General features: G+C 36.7%; 1 protein-coding gene across 1 annotated transcript in view; it reads left to right on the top strand.

Moving 5' to 3' along the window:
• Nucleotides 1-13,694, top strand: part of LOC107571377 (gamma-aminobutyric acid receptor subunit alpha-3-like) — a 123,435-nt gene extending 109,741 nt beyond the window's left edge. Inside the window, exons 4-5 of the mRNA XM_016257696.1 lie at nt 9,955-10,037; nt 13,516-13,694. Coding sequence (XP_016113182.1) covers nt 9,955-10,037; nt 13,516-13,694 — 262 coding nt within the window. The remainder of the gene's footprint in view (nt 1-9,954; nt 10,038-13,515) is intronic.
• The last annotated feature ends 669 nt before the right edge of the window (nt 13,695-14,363 follow it).

The following is a 14,363-nucleotide window of genomic DNA, read 5'->3' as shown; positions in this document are numbered from 1 at the left end:
AATAACGTGTAACCCTTACTATACAGGATTCCAGAAAAGTGGGCAAAGCATAAAGTGCACACTTACCACTTATGTGGATTTTAGAAAGTGGGCAAAGCATAACGTGCACACTTACCAGCTATGTGGATTTTTAGAAAGTACGCAAAGCTTAACGCGTGCACTTACCATAGTATGGATTTAGAGTTTTCCAAGCATCTGCTCACAGATACCCAGAAGTACTGGGCCAAACGGGTGAGGCAAGCTCAAATACAACCCTCTAAGGTGAGGGGAGCACTGCCTGAGACAGCATTACACAAGAAGGTTCTCGCAAATGCCACCTATACTTCCCGCTCGATGCCTCAGCAAGAGGGGATATCCTGGTGATCAGGAGGCCCCTCAGGGCGACCTAGATACAGTAAACCAGACAGGGCAGACTGAAAGCATAATCCCAGCCCGGACATCCAGGAAATGTTTGCAGTGCCGTGCCGGGGGCCTGATGATCAAGAAGGCTCCCACAGAAGCCTGTGATCTGGCCGCATGATCCAGGAAGTATGAAGCCGAAACCCGGCTTATCGTACCGTCTGGACATATATCGAAACACTGCAAGTCTAGCACCCGGTTTCTGAATCTAGCAGATGGTGGTTACAGGGGAATTAGGAAGGGGAAGATAAGGCCAGATGTAAGACCCCCGAAGGAAATGAGTGGATATTGAGGTATCACTCTGATCCGGACAAAAGCGCTGAAGCCCTATCTGGATCACATCCCTTAGGTCTTTCATTCCTTCTCAATCTCTGTATGGAAAAAGGAAGAAAGGAAGGCTCACCTGAGCTGGAGGGTTATGGCCAGAAAAAATAACGTTCATCGAGATGACCTCGCGACGTCACTTTCTTTCGCTCCATAACTTTCAAAAGCTCATCATACGCAGGGCAGGAGGATTGGGAAGGCTCAGCCTCAGCTTCTTTGCCCTTCTCAGACATTTCCAGCTTTTGCTGGGCTGAACCCAGCAGAGCACTGGCCCCTGGATCAGACAATGTTAATGAAATAACATCATCCTCCAGCGGCTCACTCTCGTTCACAGCCGACGATCGCAAGAGGGAAACCCCTCTTCAAACTCATCGGCCAGATCCACCTGCAATCCCCACGAGCTCATTCTCCTCCGTGCCTCAGCAGCGGCGGGACCTGAATCGTGGGAAGCAGATGGCTGCCCGTCTTTCCTCGAAAAGAGAGACAAACGAGAGCGGAGCTTTTTCATTGGGGAGGTGAAGATACATTGTCATGACTTTTATATTTATGTATGTTATAAGTTTATAGTATGTTGATGTTTCTATGGATTGTTTTAAGTATGGATTGCTGAATTACCTGTCTGATCAACAAATATACCTTCGTGTATTAATAAAGAAACCTTGAACCTAGTATTCTATAACATTACTCATTACACGGCTCTGTGAAATACTTGATTCTGATTGGTCAGTCACGACATGCCGAGGTATGTTATCCCTCGATAACAACCGGAAAAAGCTGATAACACAGGCTCATCCGGGTAACTGAAGTCGGCGCTGTACTCTTGCTAGGAACAGGTTTCACAGTGAAAGCTTTCCGTTTGGTTAGCTAATACAATATTAAAACTCAATTCAATATTATGTGTACAATTATTTAATTTTGTCATCCTGGTATCGCGGACTCGCTCTCTCTAGTTTCAAACAAACGCATAAAATATATGTATTTTCAGTTATTTTCCTTTTTTTTCCATTCTAATGAATATTGACCCAGTATTTATTTCTTTATACTATGGCAGTTTATTGATGCCATCACTATTGTGTCATCAAGATAAGATTGATAAGATTTACATAAGGTGACTAAACATATCCAAAAGCAATACAGTACACATGACCGAGGTTCTTCTTTTTTTTCTCTTTGTTTGGAACACTTCAACTTCGTATCTTAGGTTTCCTCTTCCCTGTCTCCGAAATTTAATGATCCTTGCTCACCGTTTTTTTCCCATATGACTATTCTGTGACTCCAGACTGGTTGGCGAGAGCAAGCATCAAAGTCCTCCATCTAGAAACTGTCATCATTAAGTACAGCAGAACCAGTGCATTGGGAATCTTGTCTCAGCTTCTGTAAACCTTCATTGATCAACTTCCACGTCTGGGGAAAATGATGATAAGTGTAACGGACGATTCTGTGCTGTCCTGACAGTAGATTTGTCACACGTCAAGAAGACTTTTCACTTTTCATCAGTGGTGTAGCTCTCAGGATAGAGACCAGGCTAGAGGTCATTGTTGATGTTGTTTTGATGAAGAGCATAGCTGGACAACAGTAAACCTCTAATGACTACAAGAATATTGATAGACGGACATCATGGAAGATTCAAAGGCAGACAGAAAAGCATGGAGCTCCTCGTCGAGTGGTTTAGAGCAAAGGTGTAGGTGATGTAATTTCAGCGTCGCTAGTGGCACCAAAATGGAATTACAAAAATAATAGTTTTCAATAAAATCACGTTTATTTTCCTCCACATGGCTTTGGTCAGACAAACAGAACTCACAGCATTGGCTGAAGAAAGGATGCTGTGTCACTCTGGTTTGGACAGTAATGCTAATGGTAGCACACCTACAACCAACTTATGATTACATAGAATGTTAATAATCATTACATAGTTCACATTGATCATTTGACAAGACTGTGTTATGACTTCAAAACACTTATACCATAGTGCATGGTTTGTCAACTAATATATTTTTCATTTGCATCACATAGCCAGATCCATATCTTTGACCTTTCTGATGTATTAAAATTGATTGGTAGCTCGTCTGGTACAGTGTTTTACTTGCACGGCTAGGAGTGGAGTAAAACACAACTCATGACATTCAACAAAAGAGCTCAAATCCTTGTAGAAGCAAGTTAAAATTGCATGGCCGCACAGGTTTTTATTTTATTTTATTTTTTTTAACACACATTTTAGTTCCACTCACCAGATATTTTATTTAAAAACTGCCGTGATATGTGCATGAACCAAATAATAATAATAATAAAATGTTGCCACAGTAACGTCCATTTGTTTCATAAGTCACTGGACATTTCACTTCTTTTTCAAAATGTGCAAAAATCAAATATATATATTTGGAGAAAAGGAAAAGGAGATATCAGAATTTGCCTGAATACTCATTTATTAATGTCAATGCCAAAGGCTTTTTTTAAATATGCAAATGCATGTTTCACTTCACTTTTCAGGACATGTACGGCACACATGTTCCAAACTTGTACGAGTTTCTGTCTTCTGCCTTTTTTCTGCATTTGTTTTTGTGCTCAGCAGAATAAAGAAATTCATACAGGTTTGGAGTAACTGAGGGTGAGTAAATGATAACACAATTTGCATTACCTTTAAACTGTTAAAGGTGCAAGGATCCTGCAGAAGTTTATGAAGAACAAGACAGAAAAAGTGTTAATGTCATGACTGAGCAAGCCTGTCAGTGCTGCAAACTGTGGTACTCAGCGCATGGTCTGCTCCGTCTTGTGGGAGCTTAGCTTAGCTGAATTTATTTTTTATTTTTTTTGTCTGTTCCTGTACAGCTCACTGCGTCAAACTATGTTATGCTAGTGGATTTCAGATATGATAGATCTTGCAAATGTAAAACAGTTTTGTCTGCTCATTTATCATGAACCCAAGCAGCACCAAAGCACAAGGAATAAGCAAGCCTTTAGATCATTTTTTTAAATGAGGAAAAAGCTCCATCGCTCTCCATTTTGGTTCCACTTTTCACATTAAAATTACCTGTAAAAGAATATCTCACCCCTGGTGAGCTAGGCTTGACATTTGGTATGGACTTTAAGGTAGAAGCCATATTTAATTCAATTTAAATAAAAATGAGACTGTAAGACTGAACACAGACTTTATCCAGCATCCAGGGCTTTCAGTTGTTTCAAATTAAATATGAAAACAGGAAATAGTAACATGAATAACACAATGTAACAAAAATGTTTTCAATTAGATTTTTATGGTTCTTCTGTAATTTTTATTGCACTATTTATTTTCATGCACCATCAATAATTTGGTAAATATTTAGGTCAGGTAAATTTTAGATTGAAACATTGGTTTAGTACAGATATGTTTTTGTACTAATTTTGCATGTTTTTTTTTTTAAAGATATTTTGCTTTTGCAATGATGGGAACATTCTAGATGTTTCTGTAACATTCTGTAAGATTGTGTAATATTCCAATGGTTTCTAGTGCTTTCAACATTTCAAACTTACTAAAGAAACATTAACAATAAAAGCAAAACAAAACTTTTATAAAAAAAAAATGTTTCATGGTGAAAAATAAAATTATAAAATACAATAATCTGAAGTGTTTTACTAGATTTCTACTACAAATTTCCAGAAAAATACCATTATATAAATTACACATATCGTATAAATCCTGACAGAGCCCACCTGCACTTTTACACAGTTCACCAGCTTTTGGTCTTTTTCAGACAGCTCACATCTCCAGCCCTGGGGTGCAGTTAGCTAGAGGTGTAGGATGGACAGATGGTTTCACTCGTCCTTACAGGCTTTAGGGACCTCTCACCTTGCCCAGATCAGCTCACAGGAATGTAGCTAGAGGAGAGACAACTGTGTTCTAGCTGCAGTGCGACTTTTACAACCAGAATACTCTTTGACTCAGAGTTAAACAATACTTCAATATTTATGGTTTTAAGATTAAATTGAGAGACACACATGTAATAGGGGATAAAATGAACTGTGTGTGAAACCTTGTAAAGTGGCAAGTGCCCTATGCCAATAAAAATTTGGTTTGGCTGAGTTGGTCTGTTAGACAGCAAAACTGCAAAACAATACATTCACCTAAGCCATATCTAGGCCCAAAATATAATCTGGCATTTACATCTGGCATTTTCTATAAAGCAATCATGATCAGAATAACTTGACCACATTAAAAAACATTAAATAACTGTTGAGAAAGTGCATCAAAAATGTTTCTTCTCTTCACTAGAATGAATAACCAAAAGCATTTTGAATAATCTGTCGAAGTCAGGAATGTAATAAGTACTCAAAAACTTTACTTAAGTGAAAATACAGATATTCAGTGAAACTTTTACTCCGTTAGAAGTAAGGAGATTCTTGTAATTGCATAGGAAAATGAATTGCATAAAATGCTTTGTCAGACAGACAGACATACAAAGATTTGGTTAAAGGGAGAAAACAAAACAAAATACAACGGCACAGGTCAAAATACTCTATCTTAAAGGGATCCTCCGTCCTTTACATCCTCATATCATCCAATATGTATATGACGTTACAGTACTTCTTCTGATAAAGACAAAAGAAGAGTTATAGAAAAAAAATAATCATCTCTCTGCATTTAAAGCAAGTGTACCCTACACAGAGTGAACACGACGGTAATCCATATGACCCCAGTTGATGAATCAATGTCTTCTTAAGCGAAATGATAGGCATTAGATTAATGAGCAAATCTTGTAATTATTTACATTAAAAAAATTTATTGACAGTCCCATTCGTTACTCAGTATACCTATACACCTCAGTACTCAATACCATGTTAACATGAGCTGTTTCTCTACTGCCTGACAATTTACATTTGGATTATCAGAAGCAGGGTCAGGAATTAACAGAGCTTGGGGCAAAAATGTCCTCAAAATTAAAGATATAGGGGCAAATATTTATAATATATGATCTTGTTAAATAATATCACACAAGCAAGAGTACTGTTTACTCTGAATATCTGCACGATTGCCAATATGATATTAATGTTATACAATTAATTTTATTTCTTACATTCTAGACACAAAATTGGCTTGTTTTGCTCTATTTCACCAATAGTTCCAAACAAAGCCAGGGCATAACCGTTATGTATCTCAAAGAAAACCACAGAGCAGTGTTTCGTTAATGACTGAATCTCGTTAACATGAGCTGTTTCTCTACTGCCTGACAATTTACATTTGGATTATCAGAAGCAGGGTCAGGAATTAACAGAGCTTGGGGCAAAAATGTCCTCAAAATTAAAGATATAGGGGCAAATATTTATAATATATGATCTTGTTAAATAATATCACACAAGCAAGAGTACTGTTTACTCTGAATATCTGCACGATTGCCAATATGATATTAATGTTATACAATTAATTTTATTTCTTACATTCTAGACACAAAATTGTCTTGTTTTGCTCTATTTCACCAATAGTTCCAAACAAAGCCAGGGCAGAACCGTTATGTATCTCAAAGAAAACCACAGAGCAGTGTTTCGTTAATGACTGAATCTGCGTTTATGTGTTAAGGAATCAGGTGAGTCAGTGATTCAATTATCCATTCATAAAGACAGTCACTTGCTTCATTCCTGAATGAATCAGCCATTATGAACAAATTGATTAATGGTTCACTGAAAAACTCACTTGCTGCCATCTACTGGTGGATTTAATTTAATATTTAAAGTAGCATTTTTTTAAATCATCCCACATTTCCATATTCAACATTTTTAAAGCATTAATCTCACAACATTATGCAATTGTTATTGCACTGTAAATGCATTCATGCCACCTCTGAGCTGCATTAAGCAGTTGGTGTAAATATACCTTAATTTCATTTCAAAGCTTGTTTGCCATCTGTGCAATGTAAAGATGACTTGTTAATGCTGATTTAATTTGACTGATAAATGGTGATTTGAGTAAGACTTTTAACTAATTTATAAATTTACATTTAAGAATTTGACATTAGATATATACATTTAATTAGGTTAGCAAAAAAAATGCTTTTAGAAATGTACCATCTGTGCAATGTAAAGATGACTTGTTAATGCTGATTTAATTTGACTGATAAATGGTGATTTGAGACTTTTAACTAATTTATAAATTTACATTTAAGAATTTGACATTAGATATATACATTTAATTAGGTTAGCAAAAAAAATGCTTTTAGAAATGTAAAAAAAAGAAAAGAAAAGGAAGTCACACAACCTGTTTTGTAACCTACTAGATTTTTACATGATCATTTTTGTGTAATCAAATAATACAAAAGTACAGTTTTATAGTTCGTATGAAATATTTATGGAAGGTACATTTTCTCAATTCAGGCAGTTGAACCAAAGAGTATTATGAATCCGGCTTATATGTCTGTATGCCCATGGTAGAGACTTTTGAAAGCAAATCCCTGCCGTAGGCTGTGGCAGAACTGCCTCAGGAACAGGTAATGTGCTAAGGATCGTTGGGTCAATATGTTACTGAGGAGATGAGAGGCGCAGAACCTTGGTGAGCCTGAGACATAGCGCAAAGCTGGGGGAAAAGCCCAGGGGGACCTGCCTACCCAGGAGGGCCGTGACGTTCACTGACCGTGAAACTGACAAATGGCCAGTAAAGCAGCCGCAGCGGTGTGCATGCGCACTGACAAGCCAGCTGAGCTACGTGACCATAGGCACACATGTGCACACTGAATTAAATCTGAAGCTAAATGCTAGCTTCCTGTCACACTCTGTAATGATACGGTACAAAAACGCTCGTTCACACTCGTGGGCTGCCATGTTTAAAGCTTACAACACTTCTAATTTAGAGACCTTTACTGTTTTACACACTCATCCCCTCTGGCACTTTGATTATATATAGCAATGCACAGACACATGCTCTTCTTACTGTACTCTTCTGGAAAAATATGTCACATCGTTTTGAGAGCTGTAGATTGTCCGACATGACGGGCACAAATCCTGCCTCCGGTTTCACAGCCACGGCCTTGGAGAGAGTCAAGGAGGAACGACGCGAATTCAGACGATGCTATATCAATCTGCAGAGAGAGGAACAGGATGACTTACAGTACCACCTGTGGTTCTTCACAGATGTGTACAGGAAGCATCTTACAGCCATTAAACTGTCTGAGAAATGACTTTGACTCACCTCAATGGATCAGGTCTTGATACTCACTAGTTAAAAGCTTTCAGGGATCTATTTATAGGACAATTTACCCGACGCCATACAAGCTTTCAGCTTGTGACTCAGCTAATTTCAAGCAATGGCTCATGCAGTGTACAGTACACACACAGGATATTGCCCACCAGCTTGCTCAGCTCTGTATTTTCGAATGCTTCATCACAGATAGATAATCTCTTTTAAACAGATCTCTTATTCATTAATCTTAGTGCAAGATTAACATTTGTGCTCCATTCGATTTTTCTTCCCTGTCTTCTGTCTTAAGTGTGAATTACTTCCCGAGATTCTCGAGTGGATTAAATGAAATTGACAATTGAGTGTTTGATTCAGCAGTTCTTTATCATTGCCTAATCATCTGTTTTGAAGTCAGCATAAAGTCTTATGAAACCTATTTACTTTCTTAATACATGTCCGTGGTCTTATTGAAAACTATTTATCAGTTCACAGGCGGGGAAAACGATTCTCTGTAGCTACTGTACAGGCATTGTTTGCCTAACAACAGTTTTTTGCCTTGTTAAACTACTGTTGTAGATAGCATAACTATTCTAAAATATTACCAATAGTTATAGTTGCTGATGCCATTATTAAACATGAATGTGAGACAGATTACAGCAATAGGAAATAATTATACATTTAAAGGGATAGTTCACCCCAAAATTATATATTTTACCCACCCTTAAGTTAAGCAAAGAAAAGGATATTTAAAAGAAATATCAGTTGAAATGAAAAAAAAAAGTCAATGTCTACCGCCAACTATTTTGTTACCAACGTTCTTCAACATATCTTCCTTTGTGTTCAGAAGAAACTCATACAGGTATGGAACAATGTAAGGGTGAGTCAATTTTGGGTGAACTATCTCTAAAATAGACGCAGTAGCAATGGTATATGTGAAGATACTTTAAAGAAGGGATATATGCTTATTGCTTGGTCGTTAGCCTGATGGGACCAAACTCCCTTTGTGATTTTAAAACATAAGACAGTACCCAGATTTGAAGACTACAGTAAGATTTAACTTCTACTGTTAATAAGATTTTGGTAGGCTACTATTAGATGGATAGCCTAAATGTCCTAATTCAGATGGGCTACCTGTTTTTTTTTTTTTTAAAGTGTATATTTTTTTTATGTGATTGTTGGTACATTTTATCAGTTTTTACCATACTTTCAAAACAAAAATTAAAATAGGAAAAATATGCAATATGAAAATAATTGAAGACAAAATGTGTTTTACTGAGAAAAAACAAGATTTGGCTTTTAAAAAGCCTTTTTCCAAAAGGTACATCTGGAAAAAGGGGGGTCGTCTTATAATCACGGTCGTCTTATATTTGGGCCAATACAGTATTATTTACAAAATTGTTATACATTAAAATTCTGTCACATTCTAGACTTGTAATTCTGCTAAGAACATGGTTGTCTGGCAGAGTCAGAACCTTGATTGCAGACATATGGTGCAGTAGCTCCTCGGGCTTCCCGTGTTCGAGTCCCAGCTCATGCAGTGCCAACATGGATATGGCATGGACAAGAGACTTAATTAAATTTAAGATAATGTTACAAGAATGAAACCTATTGCACATATGCAAATGAACTACAGTACATTATATAAGTATGTCCAAATTTATTTGCATACATAGTGTTGGGGGAATATATACTAATATTATGTAGCATATCTCAACTGCTTGTATTTTTGCAAATTGTAAACTACTGTATATTGTCTCCCAGCTCTAATCTGCTAAATATGACTGTAAGGCATGAAGATATTAAGATATTACAAACCTTAATATCATGATTTTCTGTAAAGCTGCTAAGAAACCATGTGTATTGTGAAAAGTGCTAAATAAATTTGACTTGACTTGGCATGAATGCAAATTTACCGTCAGGTTGGGCTCTATTATAGAATGAAACACCCACTTTTCATGATCAAGTCAAGTCATTTCTTGTTGAATATCTTGTTTTACTTTTATATACATCACATTACAAAAGTAAAATGGGTTGCAAATACTGTTTCATGCTGACTTGAAAGCTCTCTCTTTATCTATTCCTCATTTACATAGATTAACCATCCATGCTGAGTGCCCTATGCATCTGGAGGATTTTCCTATGGATGCCCATGCCTGCCCGCTGAAGTTCGGAAGCTGTAAGTTATTCGCTGTTGTCGTCATTGAATTTTTCTAGATTGTGTAAGTGACAGCTGCTCAGGATCTCTGGAGTATTTTATAAGTATATTGACATGCATGTTGCCTTGTGCGCATGTACCCTGCGCTCTTAGCTCAGTCATGAGCTTGACATCGAAATCTGTGTAACATACTGAACTGGATCAGGTGGGTGCAGGTTGAGCATCTAACTGCCTATGACAACAGACAGACTCTTGTTTGTCTTAAAGACAGTCCAGATCAGAAAAAAAATCTTAGTAGCTAATCTTCTAGACACAGCCCAGAGAACCCAATAACACAGTGTCTTTCTCCACAACTCAGAATGGTACGTAATGTCACACCTGACACTGATTACCCATCTGTGTTTACGCCTAACAGTAAACAACATCTATCCAAGACAGCATTGTCATTAGAATACAACATAAAACCCCAAAGGCAGACCAAAAATGGACCTTGTTTCTTCTGTGTGGAGTCACCAGTCCTAAAACAAACAAATGTTTCGTAATTCTCCTCCTGTGCCGAGCTTTAGATTAATAGCCCAGCCAATGACACCAAAGGTCACCATGACGCAGCAGTCACACCTTTATGAATAAAACATCCCACTGGGCAATAAAACAAAAGTTCTCTGCTCATACATTTTCAGTAGTACCTTTTTACTCCCATAATACCTCTTTTTGACAGGCGCAGAATGGTGACCCCTCATTGGTTCTGTGATTCATGCAGCAGAAAGACAGCAAAGAATTGGCTCTTTAACAAGATATCATACAATGGGCTGCATAATTAGTGGCTTTGTTAATAACAGTTGATTATAAGCACTGTTTCCTTAATCACCCAATCAATCTGCTCTTTTTTGTTTTGTTTAGTTTTTTTTGTTCCCGACTTATATTTCAATTACAAAGTTGCATGTTCATTTGTATCTTTAAATATTTGTCAATATTTGTTTCAAGGCATGTTTTCCCACAATTTGGGTTGATTTTCATTTTGTTTTTGCATTGCTGGAGAAATGTTATCATTAATATTAATAACAGCTTGTTTATTCTCTTTAAAGCAAGCTGAGCACATCTTCAGCTACTGTATAATGAACGTGATATGATGAATAGCTCAAAATATCAATTTATATATATATATATATATATATATATATATATATATATATATACTGTATGTATATATACAGTATATATATATATATATTATTTTTTTATTTTTTTTGTCAAATAGACTATGATTTTCTGGTGCTAATTAATTGGTAATTGTCCAAATACATACCGATTTTGGTATTACAGTGCCAGAAGTGCCTGTAAGCATAATTATTATGCGTCGCTCTGGAATACTTCATTGTAATTGGTCAGTAGTGGCAACCAGTGTCTCTTATATCACTCTACAATCTCTTTCCTCTAATATTAGAAATTATTCTGATTTAAATTCAGATTAATTTGTGAGTATTTCTGTCAAATTCATAAAAAGAATACGCTCACAGAAGTAGTTTGATCATGAATCAGACACAATGTATATTTGGTTGTGTGTGCAAACATGAAGGACATCACGATAGAAAGACATGTTGTCTATAAACCTCTTTATATTTTTTAGCATCACATGATTGCTTGTAGTTTGGTTTTCTGTCTGCTTTGGCAAAATGGACCATTAACATGAACGGCATAAAAAAATCATCTTGATTATCAACCGCATTCTTATTTTTCTTCTGCTTATTTTTTTTCCATTATTTGGTCTGGTAAACAGGTAAAAGGTTCATTTCACCCCAGCAGAACGAGTGCCCGGCTTTTGTATGACTGCCAGCCATAATGAGTAGAGATCTAAAAACACATACAAGCTCCTCATTCCCTCGTTAATCAGCTACTCGTTTTAGATACACATTTTACATTAAACAACCCCTTGAAGTGTGTGTGTGTGTGTGTGATGTGTGTACCTGGTATTTATCACGTCCCCACAAGGACAGTAATACTAGTACATTTTGACTTTGTGGGGACATTTTTGAGGTCCCCATGAGGAAACAAGCTTATAAATCATACAGAATGAGTTTTTTTGAGAAAGTAAAAATGCACAAAGTCTCCTGTGAGGGGTAGGTTTAGGGGTAGGGTTGGTGTAGGGCAATAGCACATACAGTTTGTACAGTATAAAAACCATTACGCCTATGGAATGTCCCCATAAAACATGGAAACACAACGTGTGTGTGTGTGTGTGTGTGTGTGTGTGTGTGTGTGTGTGTTTTGGGCAGTGATATTTAACACAGGAAACACTCTATTGAGATATATAGACTATTATTGGACTGTTAATCAAATTATTGCAAGGTCATTCACATGAAAACAGTGATAGAAAATGATATTCAATTAAATATTTCCTTCTCCTATCCCATTTAAATTGCTTCTAATTCACCCTCTCATGTTCTGTTCTCTTTCTCTCTCCCATCCCCTTGTTAATTGAGTTTTAGCCCCAGGCACTAAATTTAAGACTTTCCTTGTAATGTGCCGAAAGTCTGTGACACCACTGACCTTTTCAGCCCATAGCCGTTTATTGCAAGCCAGACTCCCTGTAAATAAGAACCACGTTCTGCCAGTGTCATACAATTTAAATATATATTTAAAGATGGAATCATGCATTTCATTATCAATTAGTATTCATAATGGATAAAGTGGCATTAAACTTGATGTGTTCAGCTTTTGATTAATGATCTTCGAACGGAATAAAACAATAACGTTTCTCTGTGGCCATCAAAATGTAATTAGCAAACCTCTGCCGGCTGTGTGAATTATGTTTCTAGTGTTAAGCCTGCCAGCTTTTTTCCCGCTCTCTTGCTCACAGTCATGTGGGCGCACATGTGTCTGCATATGTGCGTTGTTTGTTTCTGTGCACGGACCCCAAGATAATAGTTTTTCATGCTCTTTTGCAAAGTTCATCCTTGTGTATTCAAACACAATGAGTATTGTGTTACGTTTCCTTATTATATACATTAGATTTAAGGAAGCCGCTAATCGGAGGGAGCAGTGGACCCATGGTTAGTCCGCTTTTATTAAAGTTGCATTCCAATTTCCCTCATTGAGATGCATTTATTCACTTTACTGCCCCCACCGCCCCGCCCCGTCCTGCCTCGCCTCGCCTATTTTATCATGAGCCCTGTTTTGTTCTAAAGTATGAATTTTCAATTGGTGATTTTCCAACCCAGTGACTATGTCATTCATGGAAATAGAAGGATTCTCTCAGAAGGCAAACAGACCAGTAAAATGTGTAATCTTTGTGTTAAAAAAATGCACGTTCGTTATCAGTATCTTAATTCTACAAACTTTTAGTTTACATGTAAAATAGGTTGAATTATAATTTATGCACTGCGTACACACCACAATATTTTTTGATGTGCAAAGAAATACTAGCCAAAACAAAATCCAAATATTGGTTTGTAAATGGTAAAAATGATCAGCATTGCAATTGTTTCTAAATCTCTCTCAGATGCCTACACCAACAATGAGGTTGTCTATATCTGGACAGCGGATGATGAGAAATCTGTTTCTGTGGCTCCTGATGGTTCTAGACTCAACCAGTATGACCTGTTGGGCCATGTCATTGGCAAAGAGACCATCAGCTCCAGTACAGGTAATTACATTTCTCGTTTGTGCCAGGGGAATTGATTACTTAGTGAAGTTAAAGCAGCCAAAAAGTGCTAATGAAGGTGATTATAATCTAGGCAAATGGTAGCCAATTCATTTTTTTTAACTTATTACATAATTTCCAACATTGCATTTCTATTATTTAATAGTTTTAATGCGTCATTTACTATTATGTCTATTATTTACTAATATATACACACCCATAAATATATCATAATATTACATAATAGTAAATGATGCATTGACCAAAAAGAGTGCATAATCAGTTGCTAAAAGCAGCATTTTCAGACCTGGTTCTACTGTATAACATGTTGGACCAAGCAAAAGTGAAGCAAGCCAAGAGACTGAGACGGTTTCAATAATGATGCAGTCATGATATTCTGATGAATTGATATATCAATTGGATTTATACGGAGTTACAGCATATTTATCACATTGCATATGATGGTAATTGTCAATATCCAACTTATTTTCCATTTTATACACCACCAAATCTCCTGTATTTACACTGAATGCTATGCAGTCAACCTTTTAAAAGGTATCCATGAAGGATATGAAAAACAGCTGCCTTCCTTTGTTTATCATTATTTGAGGCATAGTTGCAGATTCATGCTGGATATTGAAAACCTCTCTTTGCTTTTTTTAAACAGTTTATTTACAGTATATGCATGAGTCTGTAATATTCTCCTG

Source organism: Sinocyclocheilus grahami, unplaced genomic scaffold (assembly GCF_001515645.1).
Source record: "Sinocyclocheilus grahami isolate Dianchi unplaced genomic scaffold, SAMN03320097.WGS_v1.1 scaffold1588.1, whole genome shotgun sequence".
Lineage (NCBI taxonomy): Eukaryota > Metazoa > Chordata > Actinopteri > Cypriniformes > Cyprinidae > Sinocyclocheilus > Sinocyclocheilus grahami.
This window is presented reverse-complemented; position numbering and strand designations above follow the sequence as displayed.